Source organism: Aphis gossypii, chromosome 1, assembly GCF_020184175.1.
Source record: "Aphis gossypii isolate Hap1 chromosome 1, ASM2018417v2, whole genome shotgun sequence".
Classification (NCBI taxonomy): domain Eukaryota; kingdom Metazoa; phylum Arthropoda; class Insecta; order Hemiptera; family Aphididae; genus Aphis; species Aphis gossypii.
In genome coordinates this window covers 40,845,741-40,865,353 of record NC_065530.1, presented here as the reverse complement: position 1 = coordinate 40,865,353, position 19,613 = coordinate 40,845,741, and the positions used below count along the sequence as shown (strand labels likewise).

General features: G+C 24.3%; 1 protein-coding gene, 1 long non-coding RNA gene and 1 pseudogene across 5 annotated transcripts; 1 reads left to right on the top strand and 2 right to left on the bottom strand.

The window, feature by feature from the left end:
* Positions 1-1,647: 1,647 nt before the first annotated feature.
* Positions 1,648-5,232, top strand: LOC114123522 (uncharacterized; annotated as a pseudogene).
* Positions 5,233-5,588: 356 nt separating this feature from the next.
* On the bottom strand, positions 5,589-13,727 carry LOC114123521 (STAM-binding protein-like). Of its 4 annotated transcripts, none has more exons than XM_050198744.1 (5): positions 13,467-13,727; positions 13,300-13,398; positions 10,931-11,102; positions 7,781-7,934; positions 5,590-5,673 (listed from the first exon to the last, which is right to left on the bottom strand). In XM_050198744.1, the coding sequence occupies exons 1-4, from the start codon at positions 13,577-13,579 to the stop codon at positions 7,854-7,856; spliced, it is 465 nt and encodes a 154-aa protein (XP_050054701.1). In that variant the 5' UTR covers positions 13,580-13,727; the 3' UTR covers positions 5,590-5,673; positions 7,781-7,853. The 4 variants fall into 4 exon arrangements, with proteins under 4 accessions (XP_050054702.1, XP_050054701.1, XP_027842336.2 ...); XM_027986535.2 differs by lacking the exon at positions 5,590-5,673 and adding an exon at positions 7,439-7,527; XM_050198745.1 differs by lacking the exon at positions 7,781-7,934 and having other exon boundaries at positions 5,589-5,673.
* A 3,354-nt stretch (positions 13,728-17,081) lies between these two features.
* Positions 17,082-18,863, bottom strand: LOC126555914 (uncharacterized). Its single transcript, XR_007607009.1, has 2 exons — positions 18,703-18,863; positions 17,082-17,649 (listed from the first exon to the last, which is right to left on the bottom strand). It is a non-coding gene; the product is annotated as an uncharacterized LOC126555914 (long non-coding RNA).
* Between the last annotated feature and the right edge of the window lie 750 nt (positions 18,864-19,613).

Below are 19,613 nucleotides of genomic sequence, written 5' to 3'. Positions count from 1 at the left end.
TGATCACAATTTTTTTTTTGTAAATACGTTTAAAGTTCAAATTTTTACGATGTATATCAAAATCACAAAAATTTGCAAGTAATTTTATAATTAAAAATACATTTAATTTTTTTATTCATATCTAAGGTTAAAAAATTCAACATGAAGTTTTCCATAAGTTTTCTTTTAAATAGTTATAGAAAAAACTTGAAGCGTCATTATAGAAAAAAATTTTATGAATTTAAAATTTTTATTTTTTTATTTAAATTTAAAACGAATAAAATAGGCTACAAATTATTACATCTATTTATTTTCAAATATCTATGTATGTTCTAATTTTGTTAACCTTATTTTGTATGAGTACCTATGTAAAAAAATAATGTAAATTTTTTCAGACGAAATTAAAAATATTTAATTTTTACCAATATCTTTTTATTAAATTTAAATGTTAGGTACGAATTTAAATTTGCTTTCGGCATAATTAATTTTTAATTTCTATTATTTATATTGAAATTTTAATAGAAGTAACATTAGGTAAGTACCTACATTTTTTTTTAAATTTTATTCGTATTATTTTTATTAATGATTTTAAATAAATTGTTACAGATATTTTTTGTTAATTTTCAATTAAACAATATATAATTACAGAATTAAAATAAACAAATACTAGGAAATTATTTGAATTTATAATTAATAGTACTTTTAGATTCTGAACAGAGTGATAAATGTATTGATTCTACATTGATGTGTGTTTTTTTTGTGTGTCTGTGTCGGTGTACAGCATAACTAGTCGAAATAAGTCAATTTCAAACGTTGGGAGTGGTTTCCGATAGCAAAGTGAATATCCTTAGTGTATTATAGAGTTCAATCATTTTCCAACAGTTTCCAATGAAATCGAGAAAAACAAAAAAAAGGTGACGGAAAAACGGGAATTTTTACCCAAAACCAGTTTTCGACCAAATCGATTTTTTTTTATATGGTTGTAAATATTTTGATTTTTTTTTTTTTTTGAACTATTTATAGACCACTGAAATTTTCAATTTTCAGTGAATTTTTTTTTGAAGTGTCGATAAAAAAATTTAGTATAGTCAAAACAACTTGAAAATTTAATACAAAGTTTCTTATGAGTTGTTCTTATAGTGATTAAAAAATTATAAGAATATATAGGCACAATTTTGTTTTATTAGTATTTGAAGATCAATTATAGACAAAAATTGGTCAAAACCATGAATATTTGCAAATTATTTTGTAGGTATAATTTATAAACATTTTTGTATAAGTAGCTAAGAATTGAAAATGTTATACGAGATTTTCCATAAGTTTAGCTTATAATAATTATAAAACAACTTAAATTTTGGTGTATTCAGACCATTAAAACATAAACCAATTTTTTCACCAACCATTCGAAATTATATCCTAAGCTGACAAATCATCTTCGTTCAGAATCGTTTTTCGTAAACAGTGATACTTATCATTGGAATCAAATTTAACACTCCTATAATATGTAATAGGGATCTACACGGCACCTAATGTACAGCAGAGCGGTACCCGCTTACCCACTTATTTTCTTAATTTTTTTTTTTAAATTGTTAAATTACATTTAATATTATTTATATAAATGTTTTAAATAGAAAACTTATAAATACTACCTATAATAATTTTATAGTTATGATTGATATTTTCAATTGTTTTAGTAATGGTGATTGTTGCAAAAATGAGGTCGATGAAAACCTTGAGGATGGAGAGATTTTTGATGAAGAAGTTGATACTGAAATGGCTGAATCAATTGAACAAAATACAGAGCTTAAAGCATCTAAAAAAAATTGTCTTGGAGAGCAATAAATTAAACTATAATTTATCGTATTATAATAATTTAATTTCTTTTTTTGTTTATGTTATATTAGGAGCAGAGACCTCAACAACATGATACATGCTCCTTTACATACACATTTTTCTGAATTTAATAACAATAGATCCGGATATAGGTTTCCTAGAAATTAAGGGAGTATAATGAAAAGCGATGTTAGCTATCAAATGGATGACGATAGACATAAGAAACATAGATTTTATCAGAACAATGAAAAAGAACAACTCACATAAAGAAATAATTAAAATTAATTAATCAAATTTTTGTATTTTATTTTATTTATTTTTTTTAATTATAGGGCTTGTTTAATAGAAGAAAAAATAATGACACACAAATGGAACCTATTGAGGCTAGTAATGATGAAGACATTTCATATGTAGAGGAACCAATAATCCTGTCGTATCCAATTTTGAGTCATTTCCACAAGAATTTGGTAAATTATTTTGTTTAATCTTATATACCATGTAATATGTTTAATTAGTTGTATTGGAACCTTTGAATAATTATTGTAAGATTTATTTAATTTATTTTTATACTAGTAATTATTTTAGCCATATATAGCTATTGTATTATTAACAACGATTAAATTAATAATATGTAAGTTTATACAATATGCATGTTGTTAACTTAAAAAATGAATGTTGATTGTCACATTTTAAAAAAAAATGGTATTATATTTATAAAACTAGTTTTGTGTGTATAAATGTTACATATTTTATATTAATTTGTGTTTTATATTACATCGTTCAATATAAAATTAATATATCTTAATAGAAAATGAAGAAGAATTTCATCCTTTGAATAACTTTGACCGTAGAGGAAGAGGAAGACGAGATTGTGATGGTAGTGGTTATATGGATAGACACAATAAAGGTATGTCTATGAAACGACAGTTGATTGCTGGTTCAGCCATGAAAATAAACAATCTGAAAATGAAGAAAAAGTTTGTCAACATTTTCTCCGAGGAAAATATCTTAAAGTAAAATTTAATAAAAATTATATACCTATATTAAAATTATGAATTTTGTTTATTTCATTGTTAATATTTTGTTTTATAGGAAAATAATTGTACGGTATCCTCATCAACAATCAATCAAATGGTTGCAAAATGAAACTGTGCAAATATTATTTAATGAATTTTTGTAGTAAAGAGGATAAGTATACATTTATGCATGGTGGATTTCTTTGTAAATATTATCATACTGGTATGAAGTGCTATTCAGATGTAAATTGTCGATTTAGCCATGCCAAACTTGAAAAAAACAAAAAAAAAAAATTATTGAAGGTATATATGGTGAACAAAAACATTGATTTAATATAATATATATATAACCTGATGAATTACACAATTAAAAATTATTTATTAACATGTTAATAAGTGTGTATCGTTTAGTTTTTTAGAAAATTACACTATGATCTACCACAGTAAGTAAATGAAAATGAAGATTTTAAGGTATTTTTATTTTCTTATATTATATTTAATTTTTAATAATTATTCATATTTTATTCTATATAAATAAGTATATAATTGATATTCTATTTTCAGAACAATTTTGAAGAGGAACCAAATCAACCACCCTCTTCAGAAATTAATTTTGTATCTAAAAATAATAAGAGCAAAATTCCATCATTATTGGAAATGCAAATACCTGTACCTTCTGAATTAAAAAACATTGACAAAAACTTAGATGAAGACCTAGGTAATTTAAAATTATTATTGGTATAATGATTAAATATGTATAAAAACCATTATATTTTTCTTTTGGAGGCTAATAATAATAACAATAACAGTAATACACCAACGCCATCACCTTCTTGAGACGAGCCTATGGTTGATGACATTTTGTTAGTATAATATAAAATTTTAAAAAAAAATGGTAGGTCAACAGTTAAATAGTACAACTTATAATAAATAAATAGAATATGATTAAAGTGAACTTAGTTCATCTATCCCCTGTACTATTGGCTTGGTGAAGAGTTTTTCTTATAGAATTCTTATTGGTAGTTCTAATTCATAATAATTTAATATTTTCTCCAGCAAGTAGTTAATTTAATGAGTTTTGAGTGGATGGGTTGGTAAAGTATAAATTCTGAAAAATATCAAGTTCATCATATCACAATAAGTAAAATTATATAGTAATAATATTAAACAAGTAAATTAAATATTATTTTTTTCTACACAAATAATCAGTTTAAAACAATTTAATTTCAAATTTTACAGTTTGAGGGATAGTTCATAAAAATACTTGCTAAATTATTAGATTGGACGATGTGTGTTGAAAATGTTTTGATTAAATGTAATTACTTTTATAGCTACTTATTTTTTTATGATATAAAAATATGATTTGTGATTTTAATGAAATTACAATACTGAACAAGTACCAAGTATGCTTCAAAATAATAGTTATATAAACCTAGGAAACATCAAAAACACAAAGATAGTAAGGAACGAAATAAACAAGAAAAAGAAATTAAGAAAAAACAAAAAGAAGAAAGACACGAAGAAAAAAGAATAGAAAAAACCAACAACATAAAGAAGACTTGTCTATGCAGACCAATGATCAACCTTTACTAGATGATCTAAGCGATGATGATGAATTTAATGGCAAGTTAAAATATAAAATAACTTATCATTACTTAGTAAACTTCGAGATGCTCTAAATTTGTTATTATTAACAGGACAATCTACAAATTTATATGAAAACTAAGGACCGCTAAAAGAAGAAAAAAAAATTATTCATATTTTCCTTAGTAACAAACATAATATATAAATATAATGCACAACTTACCACATCACATTACAGATTAATATTAATGATGAAATAATAATCATGTTAATAAAATAAATATGATGATTCGTTATGTTTTTTAGAAACCAATTTTTCAATTTAGTCAAACAGCTTGTTGTAGTGTTTAATCTGATGCTTAATTTTAATAACAAGTTATAAATATGGTTTCTTAATTTTAAATTGTATTAAATTAATTTCAAAAGTAATATTAATATGGCTTTTTTCTAATTTATCAAACTTATAAACACTTTAAAAGTTTAAAATTATTGAATACAATATGTACTAAATGTTTTCTGGTAATGGAGGAGGATACAAAAAACTGATGGCTGCGGGATCACGCTGTTATACATACCTAGTATTTAATATTTATTTGTTAATTAAAAATGTATACTTTTATAATTTCAAATAGAAGCATCAATGTATATAGTATGGTTTTATAATTTATTTTAGATCTTGTTATTGATGAAGAAAAATTTCAAAATGTTGTAAAAGATTAATTGTTACCAAAACAACAAAAAGAACTTGTTATTGTCAAGAAGAAAATTATTCGAGTGATGTTTTTCAATTTCCCGTTGCAGTAGCTACAGAGACAGACGCTTCTCTTGATAGTCATCTGCCAATGAAAAATCATATGTTACCATGTCAAGTTTCTGCACCCGATTACTCTAAAAATTCCTCCTATGATAATAAAATTAACATTATTTCAATTTTATGTAAAATAAAAAATATATTATAAAAAAAAAATTATTTTTGTTTATGCTTATTTTATGTAGATGGAAATTGATGATCCACAACTTATACGTTCAACTGTTAGACAAGTAGTGACAACATAAAAAAGTGCTCCTCGTGATTCTAGAAAACCATTAGATATTAATACTTTTATGTCAGCTATTCATGCTCCACTTTTACCAACACTTAACTCACTTCATCCACACCCTATGGATAGTTATATGAGGCATATATTCCTATCTATTATGTGTTCACAAATGATGGCGGTATCAAATGGTCAATGCAGGAAACCCATAGTTCTTGGAGATCCTAGGCAAAGGCATCGTTTTGATGAGTAATATAAATTATTTATTATTTAATAATTGTTAAACTTTATTTTTCTTAAATTACTTATACTTGGACTAATTGTTCAAAAAAAATGATGTATTTATGTTGTATAATGTTAATGTACACTTGTTTAATTACTTATTAGTAAACAATTTAATAAAAATAACTGATTTGTTTTTTTTAATTGAAATCCTAATACTATTTTTATTCAGACTATTGCAAAAAAATTAGGTAAAATGTAATAGATTATCAATACTTAATTTTAGCGAAAATGTTTAATTATTTTAAGGGTTTTATATTTATTAATTATATTATATTAAGTAATGACATAGTATTTTTTTTTTTTTATATATACCTGAGAGCTTTATTTTATTATTGTTATAATATCATAGTTGAGTATTACAAAATTAGTATCGCTAAATTGCATAAATTTATGCTGTTATGTATATTTTGAGTTGAGTAGCTTTTAATTTTGTTATCTTTTTTTGAAATATTTTGATTTATTATACATAATATGATACTTTGTTGTACACGGTAATTAAAAGTACTAATACGTTATATTATTTATAATATTGTATACAGATAGATTTTTATTTATTTATTACTCTTGTAATATGTTAAATTAAAGTGGGTAGGTAATTGAATGGGTACCATCTCAAGCTTTTTAAAAAGTGACGAGTAACAATGAATGAGTGATCATTTAGCATCAACTAGTATTATAATATTTTCTATAACAAGTAGTTTAAAATATAAAAGTAAATTATTGTTTGGTTCTGTATTAGAGGTGAAATATTAGACAAGAATCTAAAAATTTTCAAATTCTCCATACCACTGATATGAAAACTTATGTTCTACCATATGAATATGAATGTTTCAAATTCGATAAATTAGTGTTTAATAAACATTCATGCAGTTTTCTCCCTCTTTTACAATGAATCTAACTAATTGACTAGACCTGTACGGCTGCACCTGCTCAAAAGTATAGGAACTATTATATAATAATTTTTAAATATTTAATTTATGTAGTAATCAATTAGTTTCCAAGAAAACCTTTTTGTAATTTCAGAGGTCTAACTTCATGTAGCATAATTGCCATGTGCCTTTGTGAACTAATACACAAATCATAAAACAAATTTGAGTTTAACATAACAATTTTGTGTTTGATTTAATACTTAAGTAAATTATTTAATTTCGAGTTAAGAATATTAACTTGCACTTCTAATGAGGTTTTATTGTTGTATACTTGTATGTTATATTAATTTTGTAATAAGTTAAAACTATGTATAATATTACAATTTTAAAATGCTCATAATTTTCTGTATAATTGAAATATTAATAAAAGTTTGTGAGAGGGTGAACCAATGATCTTCTCAACTGTTCAAGAAAAGATTCGATCCTTAGAGATGTAGGGATTTTTTAAGTTAACATTTTAAAAGCAGGGTTATCAAATTAGTTAACATGTAGAAAAAATAAAATCCAACCAACTTTTATATTTGACAAATGGGAATAGTAAGGTTCTCCATCTCTGCCTTAAGCTCTTAAATAATATTTTTACCTTTAAATTGTATAATATTTCAATGTTGAAGCTAATAACACCATCACCATAGATTGGTATTTAGTACTTACTGTAATGAGTGTAATGTATGAATTTAATTTGAATTCAATGATAAATCATTACATAAAAAAGATAAATCAGAATGAAGACAGATTATAAGCCTATATTACTTAATATTCATATTCATATAATATATAAAGCACTAAAGCAGTTATTCATTTTTGATTAATTAACTGGATTCATACAAAAATTCCCGTTTTTCATCAATTTTATTTTGACACCTCTAAAATATCAACTAGATCAGATTTGTTAGAAACCATGTCCGAAGTAATAATATCTTGTTTGTATTGAAATTTAAAAATATATTTTTCATTTATTATAATACATTAATCTGATGTGATTATACTTTGTTTTGGAATCATCAAATGAGTCACGATTAAACACTTAGAACTCTAATAATTGTAATAATCCAAATTTTTCAAAATAAAAATAAAAACTAGAATATTTTTCATGAAAGCTTGAGAATAAAATTACCAATTTTTCTGTTAATATTCCACAAGTCTTTAAGTTATTGCATGTATTATATTGTACTTTTTCTTTAAACTCTTTAATTTAATTGACTGGAACAATTATTTGATGAAGATTGTACGGAGTTGTAGTGTTCTTGTTCAACATTGGTCTGGTGATTCTATCAATAATAGGTTTTAGTCCAAAATAATTATTGATTTTAACACAACTTTCAATTTTAAATTGCAAGTATAACATTATATAATTTTAAATAAATAAATTGCATGGGTTGCTTAATATTACTTAATATTGCTTAATATAAAAGGTTTGATTAAAATAATAATAATTTATAATTGCTTGAAATTTTATTTAAATGCAATATTATAGTTTAAATTAAATCTTACTTTAATTCAAAATAATTTCAAATAAAATAGGATTGTTCAAATAAGTATTTTCAGATACTATGAAGTCATCTAAAATTTTATTTTATTATTCTTAAGGAGTATTTTGAATAGATGGTTTATCACATTTTTCTACATTTAATATTTATTTTTTTTCATGCTTTTTTTTAATTAATGTGATGCATATTACTATAAAGATTGTTAAACATATTGTTTTACACTAATAATACCTAGATCTGTTTAAAGTAAATAATAATAACCACATATCTATTGAATGTATAAAATACCAATTTCTTAGAAAACTGTATTTCATATAGTTTAAAATAAAGCACAACACATACATATAATATCTTATTTAAATAAATAAATGAGCTTGCTAAGTTATATAACTATTAATTTTGGTTAAAACAACTGTTATATAATCAAATGCAAATACATATTTAAATTTTTTTCAAATCATACATCATAAATCATATAACAGTAATATTCCGAATTGTATTATAGGTAGAATTTTTATTAACTATTGATTAAGGTAATTTAAGATGTAAAAAAACATTTTTTATGATCAAAGATTAAACAAAAAAATTTAACTTGATGTTAAGATTAAGATCATAAGTTATTGAGGAAGGTTAGTGAACCCTAAGTCCACCATAAACTTGTCACATATGGCATCAAACTCATTGTATTTGTTAAATAATTAAATAATTAATCAAATAAATCAAAAAAACATGATAAATATTTCTTATACCTAACGAAGATTTTATTGTGTCACTATAAATTTTATGATATTTTAAATTTATTTAAAAATAAGTATTACAATATTAATAATTTTCATTTTTATTAACTTAATATTTAAATTTATTGTGGGATACTGATTTAGGGATTGAAATCAATGTTGATCGAATTCTCTTTTGATATGCTGATAGGTGTTTGATACATTTATACTTTAAGCTATTACCTATAAAGTTTATAATATCATTACAAAAGTTTAACCTACTTATACATATGCATGCTCAGTGCAACTTTTATATACATTTTTAAAAAAAATAAAATTATATTTTTTTGATTCCCTGTGGTCCCTATGTATAGGTCTGTTTTTTTTCAAATAAATTTATTATAACAGTATTGCCACTAAAATTAAAATTGACTGATGTAAACTAAAAAAAAAAAGCGGGTAAGTGGGTACCGCTCTGCTGTACATTAGATGCCTTGTGGTTCACTATTATATATTATAGGAGTGTTATGAATTCAATGATAGTTATCATTGTATATATACGAAAAACGATTCTGAACGAAGATGATTTGTCAGCCTAGGATATAATTTCCAGTGGTTGGTGAAAAAGTTAGTTTATGTTTTAATGACCTGAATACACAAAAATTTAAGTTCTTTTATAATTATTGTAAGCTAAACTTATAAAAAATGTTGTATTTAATTTTCAAGTATTTTGATTGGGCCAAAAAATTTTTATCGACACTTTAAAAAAAAAAAAATAGAAAGCTCAAAAAAAGTCAAAATATTTTGAAAATTAAATTATATAAAGAAAATTCCAATCTAAATAACTGGTTAGGTTCAAGTTTCTATAATTTTCAAGTATCTTTGACTTATATTTTTTGAATAATAACAAATATTTGAGGATAAATCGTTATCGTTACGATATTTCGTAAAAATTTAAAATTCAAACGCACTTAAAATTTTTCCTATAATGATGCTTCGAGTTTTCTCTATAAATACTTGAAGAAAAACTTATTGAAAACTTAGTGTTGTATTTTTAATCTTTAGAGTTATTAACACAAAAAATGTTATGATTTTTCAACTTCAAAATTACTTGCAAATTTTTGCGTTTTCGACAGATTTCGTAAAAATTTGAACTAAAAACGCTTATAAAAAAAAATTGTGACTAACGATTTTTAATTTTTTTTAGCTACAATAAGAACAACTTGTAAGGAATCTTGTATTCAATTTTCAAGTTTTTTTGATCATTCAAATTTTTTTTTATTGACACTTCAAAAAAAAAAAATCTCATAAAAATCGAAAATTTTAGTGGTCTATAAATAACTCAAAAAAGTTAACATTTTTTAAAAATTTAACTGTATATAGATAACGCTAACATAAACATTTGGAGAAAATTTCAAGTATTTACAGTGATAAGTTTTTGAATTACAACCATATAAAAAATCGATTTAATTGAAAACTGGTTTTGCGTAAAAATTCCCGTTTTTCCGTCACTTTTTTTTTGTTTTTTCTCAATTTTTTTGAAAACTGTTGGAAAATGTTTATACTTTTGACCTCTATAATGCACCAAGAATATTCACTTTTCCATCGGAAACCACCACCAAAGTTTAAAATTGAGGCATTATTTCGAAAAACACACATCATTGTAAAATCAATACATTCATTACTTCGTTCAGAATCTAAAAGGTATCGCTATATAACGGAGGTGACTATAACTAATTGCGGTTTTGCGAGCTGGGTGAGCCGTACAGCTATCATTGTAGTCAGATTTGACTTACGTCTTATTTATAAAACCAAAATTTACTTATTAATAATAAATCATTATTGTTATGTATTATAATATTTTGGTAAACATTTATAAAAATGTATTATGTTATATAAAATGTATTTGTAAACATGTTAGATTTTGGCATAATGTCCATAATGTAGCTCGCGAACACGTTCATGTTGGCCATTATTACTATATGTACTATATGTATGTAGTTGAACTATAAGAGAAATTGAGTACTCCATATAAATATATTATATTAAAATTATATTTACTTTATTTTGTTCTTGACGCAACTTATATTGTGTCCTAAATTGTTTTAATAATTTAGTTTTTATATTTTCTGTGTTTAGAAAAGCTTTGCGAAGTGCACGATAATTTAAATTACGTTCTTCAATTGGTACATTTTTGTAATCTGGATGTTCTTTAATAGTTTCCAAAAATAATCTAAAATAATAATTTATATTTAAATATTTAAATATGCAATATTGAGTAAGTTTATAATAACTATATTATTGTACTATAATAAATAATATATAGGTATATTATTATTTACCTTTATAATTAAATACTACCTATATTATTTCAAATAATATTTAAATAAAACAGTTGTTCAATTTCTCAAAATATATCAAAAACAATCACTTATTCTTCTTTTTATTTTTTCAATGAATTTTATGTTATGTATTAAATTAATGTATATTTGTAATAATTTATCAATTATACCTACTAACAAAACTAAACCTGAAAAATATTTTTGTTAAACTGTACTTATATTCAGTGGCGTACGCAGAATTCGTTTATGGAGGATTACCGTTTGTGTATTTCAGTATTTGTATAAAATGTTATTAATGTAATTTTCCATAAAAGAATTATACCTACATGTTTCACTTCTGGGGAGCTATTATTATATGTCTGTTTATAAATACAATTATAATTAAAAGATTACATTTTATAACACAAAATATGAATGATTCTTACAACTTATAGTAATAACTTGAAATAAGAGTTTGATGTTTGGGTGGTTTTAAAATAAAGTCTTCAATGTCCCCTAAGTACCTACTAAAATAGATACCTAATTAAAAAGTATTTCACTTGTACTTTCAGTTTTTTCAATGAACACTCTTACTTTATTAAATGATGCCTTCGCTTCTATATTAGAGACAACTATTAACTATAGGTACCTAACTATTATTTAGTTAGGTTATTCTAATGATAAGATTTTAGATAATATGACTGAGATAATATGCTTGACTATTATTACACTTGACCACGGTTTTAAATAGGATCTTAATTCTTACGAAAAGCATTCGACTCATTATGACAAAATATTGTATTGAGTGTATAATCGTATAGATTATTAAATTATAATTTATAGGAATTCCCTAAAGACAAATAAAAAATTTGAGTTATCGAGACTCGACTATATATGACTCATACCTAATGTATTTTAATATTTCATGTAAAATATTTAATAGATACCTACTTAGGTATTATAATATAATACAATATAATAGTTACCAGACTTGGGTAAAATACTTTTTAAAAATATTTCGATAGATTATTAGTTATTACATACTCCGAATACTTAAAAAAAAATATTCAAAATACAAATTCGAATACTTTGTGATGATAGTGTTCCCTAATTATTTGGAAAACTTCAAAAAAAGTAATGTTTTTAGAATATTTTATTTTAGTAAATTTTGATCACAAAAATAATATTTCATGTTTTATTACCTACATTATTTACTTTGCAATTCAATATTTATGAATAAACAGGTTAATATAATTGATATTTGATGATATAGGTACAGTGTACAGTGTACACATACATATTATTTATAAATTATATCAATCCAAATTGTAATATTGTAATTCATAAAAATATTTAGTTTGATGACAAGGTACGTATTTCCTCAAAACTTAATAATGAAGAAATATACTCATTACTCACAATTTACAAATGTTAACATTATTAACATTTAATACTGTATTTATAGTTATAGTAAAGGTACTAATATATTTATTAGTGTTTGTATACTTGAATACAAGATGTAATAAAAAGAACTGACAAAATACCTAACATTTATTATTTTAAATAAACAATTAACAAAAATCATATAATACCAAAGTTAAAAGTAAAAATATAAAATAATAAAAGTTATTACATAGTTAATTAATTATATCGGTCAGTTAATCAGTTGTACCTTATATATGGAATAGTATAAAATATAAATTGAAAAATAAATAATGAATCATTGTTATTTAAAATCTCACTACCTACTGTTTCACTGAATAGTGTATACAAATATTAGTAAATAAAAATAATATAATAACTAGGTATAGCATAAAATAATTAATAAATTATTTGAAGTTTATGTAATGAGTATACCTAAATACTATAATTACTTATAGATAAAGATAATTTATAAAATATTAAAATAAGATTGAACGTTAAAAAAATAGATATTCGAAAATTGAAATACTGTATTTTAGTATTCAGAATACCTAGTTGTAGGTAACTACTAAGTTGTTTAAAAACTCTTTCTATTTAAATACTCTGTTTTCTTTAATTTATTTTAATAGTTATTTGAACTTAAAGAAAATAAATATATTGTAAAATAATTAAATATTAAAATCTTACGTCATAAATCTTGTATAGTAAACATATGCTTTTTCCAAATCGTTTTCTTTTGCATTTACTTTCGCCATATTAATCAACTGTCGTCCAAAATGGTAATATCTAACATAGTCAAATTATTATATTTTACATTGTATAGGTTTATTTTTATACTTTAAAAAACAATATACTTTATAACTGCCATATTTATGTTTAACTCGATTTTTGGATTTAACAACAGTAATGTTCCAATCCTTTTTTCTGGGGGTTCCACATGTGTAGTATTAATTATATTATAATTCATATATTTAATTTATATTTTACAATCAAAATCAATTTTGTATGACGTATATTGTTCAACTATTTCAAATTATATAAACAATATAAATGATGGCGGAGTATTCTGGAACATTCCTTTACATATCATGGTCTAAGGTAACCAAGTAACAAACTAAAAACTAACCATGGATAAGTCGGACTAAGATGTTATAAACCAGAGTCTCCCAACCTTTTTATTACCACGGACTACTTTGATAATAATTTATGGGTCACAGACAACCTCAATTAAAAAATTAGAAACGATTTTTTACTCATTATCAAAAAAATAATTTTTTAAGTAAATCCAGTATAATAACCCACTGATTCTCAGATTACACATTTTTGAAATGTTTAAAATTATTTATTATTTTTGTAAAAATAAACAGCATATACATACCTAAATACGTCAATATGAATTTTTAAATAATATTAATTTGTTCAAACAATATTTTTGGAATTAATATTCATAATTGTTTCCATAATTATAAAAAAAAATAGCTGCTTGGATAACGATGACAATCACGGCTCATTTTTCGTAATCCATACCACAAATAATAATACCTAAGAATAATGTTATAAATATAAATTCTAAATTAATTAATGGAAGAGGACTCAAATATAACATGGTTTCATTCAGGGTATATCAATATTTATAACACAGGCTTTTATTTCATCTTATTATTAATATAAAAATTAAAATATTTCAAACCATTTTAGAAGTTAAATATATGATGTACAGTTGCTTATAGAACAAAATAACGTTCTTCAATTGGTACATTTTTGTAATCTGGAAGTTCTTAATTAGTTTCCAAAAATAATCTAAAATATTAAATAATAATTTATATTTAACAAAAATGTTCCTGTATATACTACCTATACTATAATATGTCTATTCTATGTAGCATTATGACGGAGTAATCCTTGTTTATTTTATAAAATAATTTTTTTGTCACGCCTACACCGAAAGTTTGGTTTTCGACCGCAGGTTTTTTTTTTTTTCATATGGCGTATATAGTCCGGGAGTAGGCCCGAAGGCCTAGTTCGGACGCCTATTTGACAGAAGTTTCATTTGAACACCCGTAAGTTTCTGCCATGCCCGGGTTGGGGGACGGCGGCCTCTCTCACTAGACACCGTGACAGCCCGAAGAGAGGTGCTCCTGTGACCGAGGTTCGAACCGGCGACGGTCGCATCGTAACCGACGCCTTAAGACGGGTTTCCACTACAAACGTGTACGTGTACGTGCATAAAAATACTTTTCTGTGATTGGTTGGAACGTATAGACTTTCTGGTATACCAAAAGCTTACCATGTATACCAACCAATCACAGAAAATAATTTTCTATGCACGTACACGTACACGTATGTATAGTGGAAACCCGCCTTTAGAACGTTCGGCCACTCCGTCCCCCGACTACGGTAGAAGCGTTGGAAAGAAACCTTTTTCCGTCCAGCGGGCGGAAAAGTAGAAATCACCAATAATGACGGGCGGAAAGTAAAAAACGTTAATAGTGACGGGCGGCAAAGTGGAAATCCCCAATAGTGATGGGCGACAAAGTGGAAATCCTCACAAGTGCTGATCGCGTATCCCATGCACAACCAGAAACTGAAATGTATACCACGGTCCTTACTACAAAATATAAATTTTTGATTACATCTTATATTCATATTACAACCTCCTTGCATAACGCATATATGTACATGGTGTGACAAAAAATAGTATGTGTGGCTCGCGCGGGAAGGCAATTTCAGTCTTTGGAAACAGCTCACTTCCCGCCCTTGCCACACAATATAGATACTATTGTTGTCTTTATTCCAAAATTATTTTACATCGTTAAATAGTATGTCTTCCTTCTTCGTGTTTATTTCCATTACCTGTACTGAAAAATGAAAATGAATTATTAATTTTGGTTTTTGGTTTGTGTTTCATTGACATCGTGGTAGGTTTCTCAAATTTTTCATTTGTATATGTTTTTTCTTCGCATGGTTTGTGTCATTTCACTTCTAAATTGCAGGATGGTCTATATAATGAGTAATAAGTAATAACAATAAGTCTTATGATAGCCGATAGGTATAAAATGTTTTCTTTCTCCATATTTAGATTTTAGATTTATTACTGTGGAAATAGTTATTACAGGATCATTTGGATTCGTTAATCTTACCTATAACTTTTCTTCTATTCTTTGATTACGAAATTGGATAATGACAATTAACTATTCGGCGTTTTAATAGTCGTCGTTAGACGCGTACATGATTTTATTAAGTTTATTTTGATATCAAAATGTATATAGGTTTAGTTAAGTTCTTGCCTAACTATATGGACAGGACTCATTTGTATAAATTTTTTTTCGCTTTTTTTTGTATTATTTCACTTCTAAATTGAATGGTTTGTAATGAGTACCTAACAAGTAATAAAATAAGTCTTAAGATATAAAAGGTTATCATTACACGATTCGATATAGAAACAGTAAAACTTCTTTAAATACCTAACCCCTAAATATCAAATAGCTTAAAAAAGAAGATATTTTTTGGAAACAAATATATTTTCACAATAAAATATAGTGAATGTAGCGAATATTATATCGCTCTATTTATCTATAGATAAATCATCTGTTAGGATTGCATTAGATATAAAATTTATAATACGTTGTTAGATAATAACTAATATAAAAAAAGATAGGCAAGTAGGTATCGCTCTGCTATATAATAGGTGTTGAGTGGTCACTGTAATGACTAGGGCCTGGATTTATACTTATTTATGAAACCAAAATATGTATTTATGCTACCAAAATATATACATAAATATGTGCTAAAAACTCAAAATATGTATTTTAATAATATGATTTATTTATTTATATTTACTTATTTAATACATCCATATGAGTTCCTAATGAAACAAATTATATTTTAAATAGTAAAATTATTAAAAATTATGAAATATAAATAAAAAAAAATAAAAATATTAATTATCTTGATAACATTTTATGATAATATGTATTTTTAAGTTATCTATCGTTTATCGAGGTCATAAACATCGAACATAATATATCGACCGTAGATTAAGTTTAATAATTGGTATTATTTTGTTACTACGAGTATTTTGTACATTTGGAAACATGGTAAATTGTCTGTATTAAAAAATACAGTCGTACCTATATAATTATTATAATTAATAATTATTAATAAATCGTAAATGAATAAATTGTCAAAATATGAAGGAAAAATGAAAATATTGGTAAATATGTAAAAATATGTAAAATAAAATATAGTTCATTTCATTAAAAATCCCTTGAAACAAATTTATCACCTACTTAAATTAATTTATCAAGTCACAGTAAAAATATGTATTTACATATAAATCCGAGCCCTAGTAATGACTAATGGATGTATTAAATTGAATTTCATTACTTATCATTGTTAATGAAAAACGATTATAAACGTAGACTGTCTGTCCGCCCTTATCATAACATAAGTACATTTCATAATATATATTTTTTTTTATATTTGTTTATTTAATAATTTATATAATTAATTTATACTATAATACATTCAATGCATTTTATGAATACCTACATGTAAAACATTTTTTATAAATATTATAGATTATGTTATAACAAAGTAATACCATTGATTATAAATACTACTTATAGTCAATGGTAATACTTATTCTTAAATTCTCCTGACGAGTTTGAAGCGATATTTTTATTTTTTGTGTTTGTTTTCACCAATGGCACAGGTTTTGTGGTTAAAAAAGGTGGTGTGTGTTTTATTGATTTTATAGCTGATTTCGCACTTTGCTTGTTCATATTTTTTTTTGTCGATATGTCTTGTTTCGTTTCACTGGTAAATCTAACGCTTAAATTCTTTTTATTTTGTGTCCGTGGTTCTCTTCGCTCATTTAGTTTTATATTTTCCTTTGTAGTTGTTGTCTTAACCAAAGACATATTAGGTACATTATTTGTAGTTAAACAAGGCAGTGTGTGTTGTATTGACGACATAGCTGGTTTCGCACTCTGCAAATTCATATTTGTTTTTGTCGGATTGTTTTGTTTCGTTTCACTGGTAAATTTAACGGGGTTAATAATTACAAAATATTATACTGAATTAAAAGTCATTACTATACGATTCGATCAATTTAAATTTTTAATATTACCATCTTTAAGTTTGATATTAGGTAAATTATTGGCTCTAACATTAAAATAAACAGCACATTGCATAAATGGATTTTGCTGGACTCAATTTTGTTACAGTGTATTTTAGTATAAGACGAAAACTATACACGTGTGTACGGCGACTATAGACTATTACGTCCTCATAAATTATAATTTTGATAAAATTCCTTCAAAAATCGAAAATTTATAAACTATTTTTTAATTAAAAATGTATAAAAAAATGTTTTCTTTTTAGGTTTATCTAAGATTTTAAATTGTAATATATATTTATCATTATTTTTAGTTTTACTGCCTATAACAAAAATTAAAATTTTACCTACCTACTGAAAAATTACGTTAATTTCTTACGACCGTTCAAATTTTTATGACATTGGATAAATCGCATAATAACTATTATATATTAGAGTATTAGACCCGTATAATGGACCGTATAATAGGTATTATATATATTATTAATTTTATATGATATACCTATGATTTATCCTCAAATGATTTTGGTTTTTTGTTGTTTCAAAAACAATAGGTATTTGTAAATACTAAAAATTTTGGGAGAAGGTAATAATTTTGACCAAAAAATAAAAGTCCGTTTAGGCGAGTGAAATTATTTTTACCTATGCGAGGTAAAAACCAGGTAACAGATACTGATGATATTATTGCATTTTCATAATAAGCCAATGAATTACTAATAAAATAATTCCTCTATAGTCTATATAAGCATCGAAAGTACCTACGAAATTTTTAAATTTCAAAAGTTCCACTTCAATTTTCCTATAATCTTTCTTTAATTCGTCTACATCAAACATTATCTCCTTAATATCTGCTCATTCAGTTAAATTTAGTAATATTTAAGATAATAAATTATAAGATTTTATCATATTATTAATTTATTAACAATATAAATTATATAATATTGTACAAGAAAAATTAACCAAATACTCACATCTAAGATATTTTGTACCATATTTATCAAAGATTCTTCTTCACTTTGTTTAAATATTTTTAAAATTGTATTATATTTTTACTATTTTACTAGAACATCAAAAAAATAAATTAAAATATTCATTAATTATTTTTATACTTTGAAAATAAACAAAATATTTTAACAAGATTACTATTGTAACACAGTAACACAGTAAAATCATCAGTTGCCTACTATAAAAGTCAGTAGGTATAACGAAAATACAGATTAAAAATAATATTAATAACAACGAATTTTGTTAAGTTGTACGTTGTAAAAATATTATCTGCGTTTGTCATGAAATCAATCAAAAAAAAATATAGTATTCAAGTACTCAAGTAGGTGCCGCTCTGTTTTACATCAATATAAGTATAAACTATAATGGATACTATTATAACAGTACTAACTTATGCCTACTATTATTTTAGTAGGTTACTACCTAGTACCTATGTAAAATGAAAAATATAGGTGGTATCTCGCTAGTATGTGCTGCAAGTCCCACAGCTACGCGAGTACCTATAGGCTATAATAAATTAATAAATAATCTTTAGTTTATTTATGTCGGATTGCATGAAAAATTGATTAATTTAATTGATCAATAAAATGTACCTAATTGTCATCCAACATCCCATTCGACATCCGTGTAGGTATATTCTCATCTCAACAAATTAATATTTTAGTTCCCATATTATATCTTTATTTAACCATATTTAAAATTTAACGTAACTAATTAATCAAATTTATTATTATTATCTATTTATATTTTATGTATTACTACTATTACTATTACTATTTTTTCCTCCGTCTGTTCCTTTAACACTATATTATCCTAATTGTCGTAACTAATTGAATGACTTAGTTTAACTAAAATAAAAAATGTAATGAACGAACCA

Excerpts from the sequence above, each read along its gene's own strand:
- LOC114123521 (XM_050198744.1), bottom strand. The coding sequence starts at position 13,579 with ATGAATTATAATATAATTAATACTACACATGTGGAACCCCCAGAAAAA. Across the intron at positions 13,399-13,466 it reads ATAAATATGGCAGTTATAAA|ATATTACCATTTTGGACGAC; the intron begins GTATATTGTTTT and ends TGACTATGTTAG. Across the intron at positions 11,103-13,299 it reads TACTATACAAGATTTATGAC|ATTATTTTTGGAAACTATTA; the intron begins GTAAGATTTTAA and ends TTATTATTTTAG.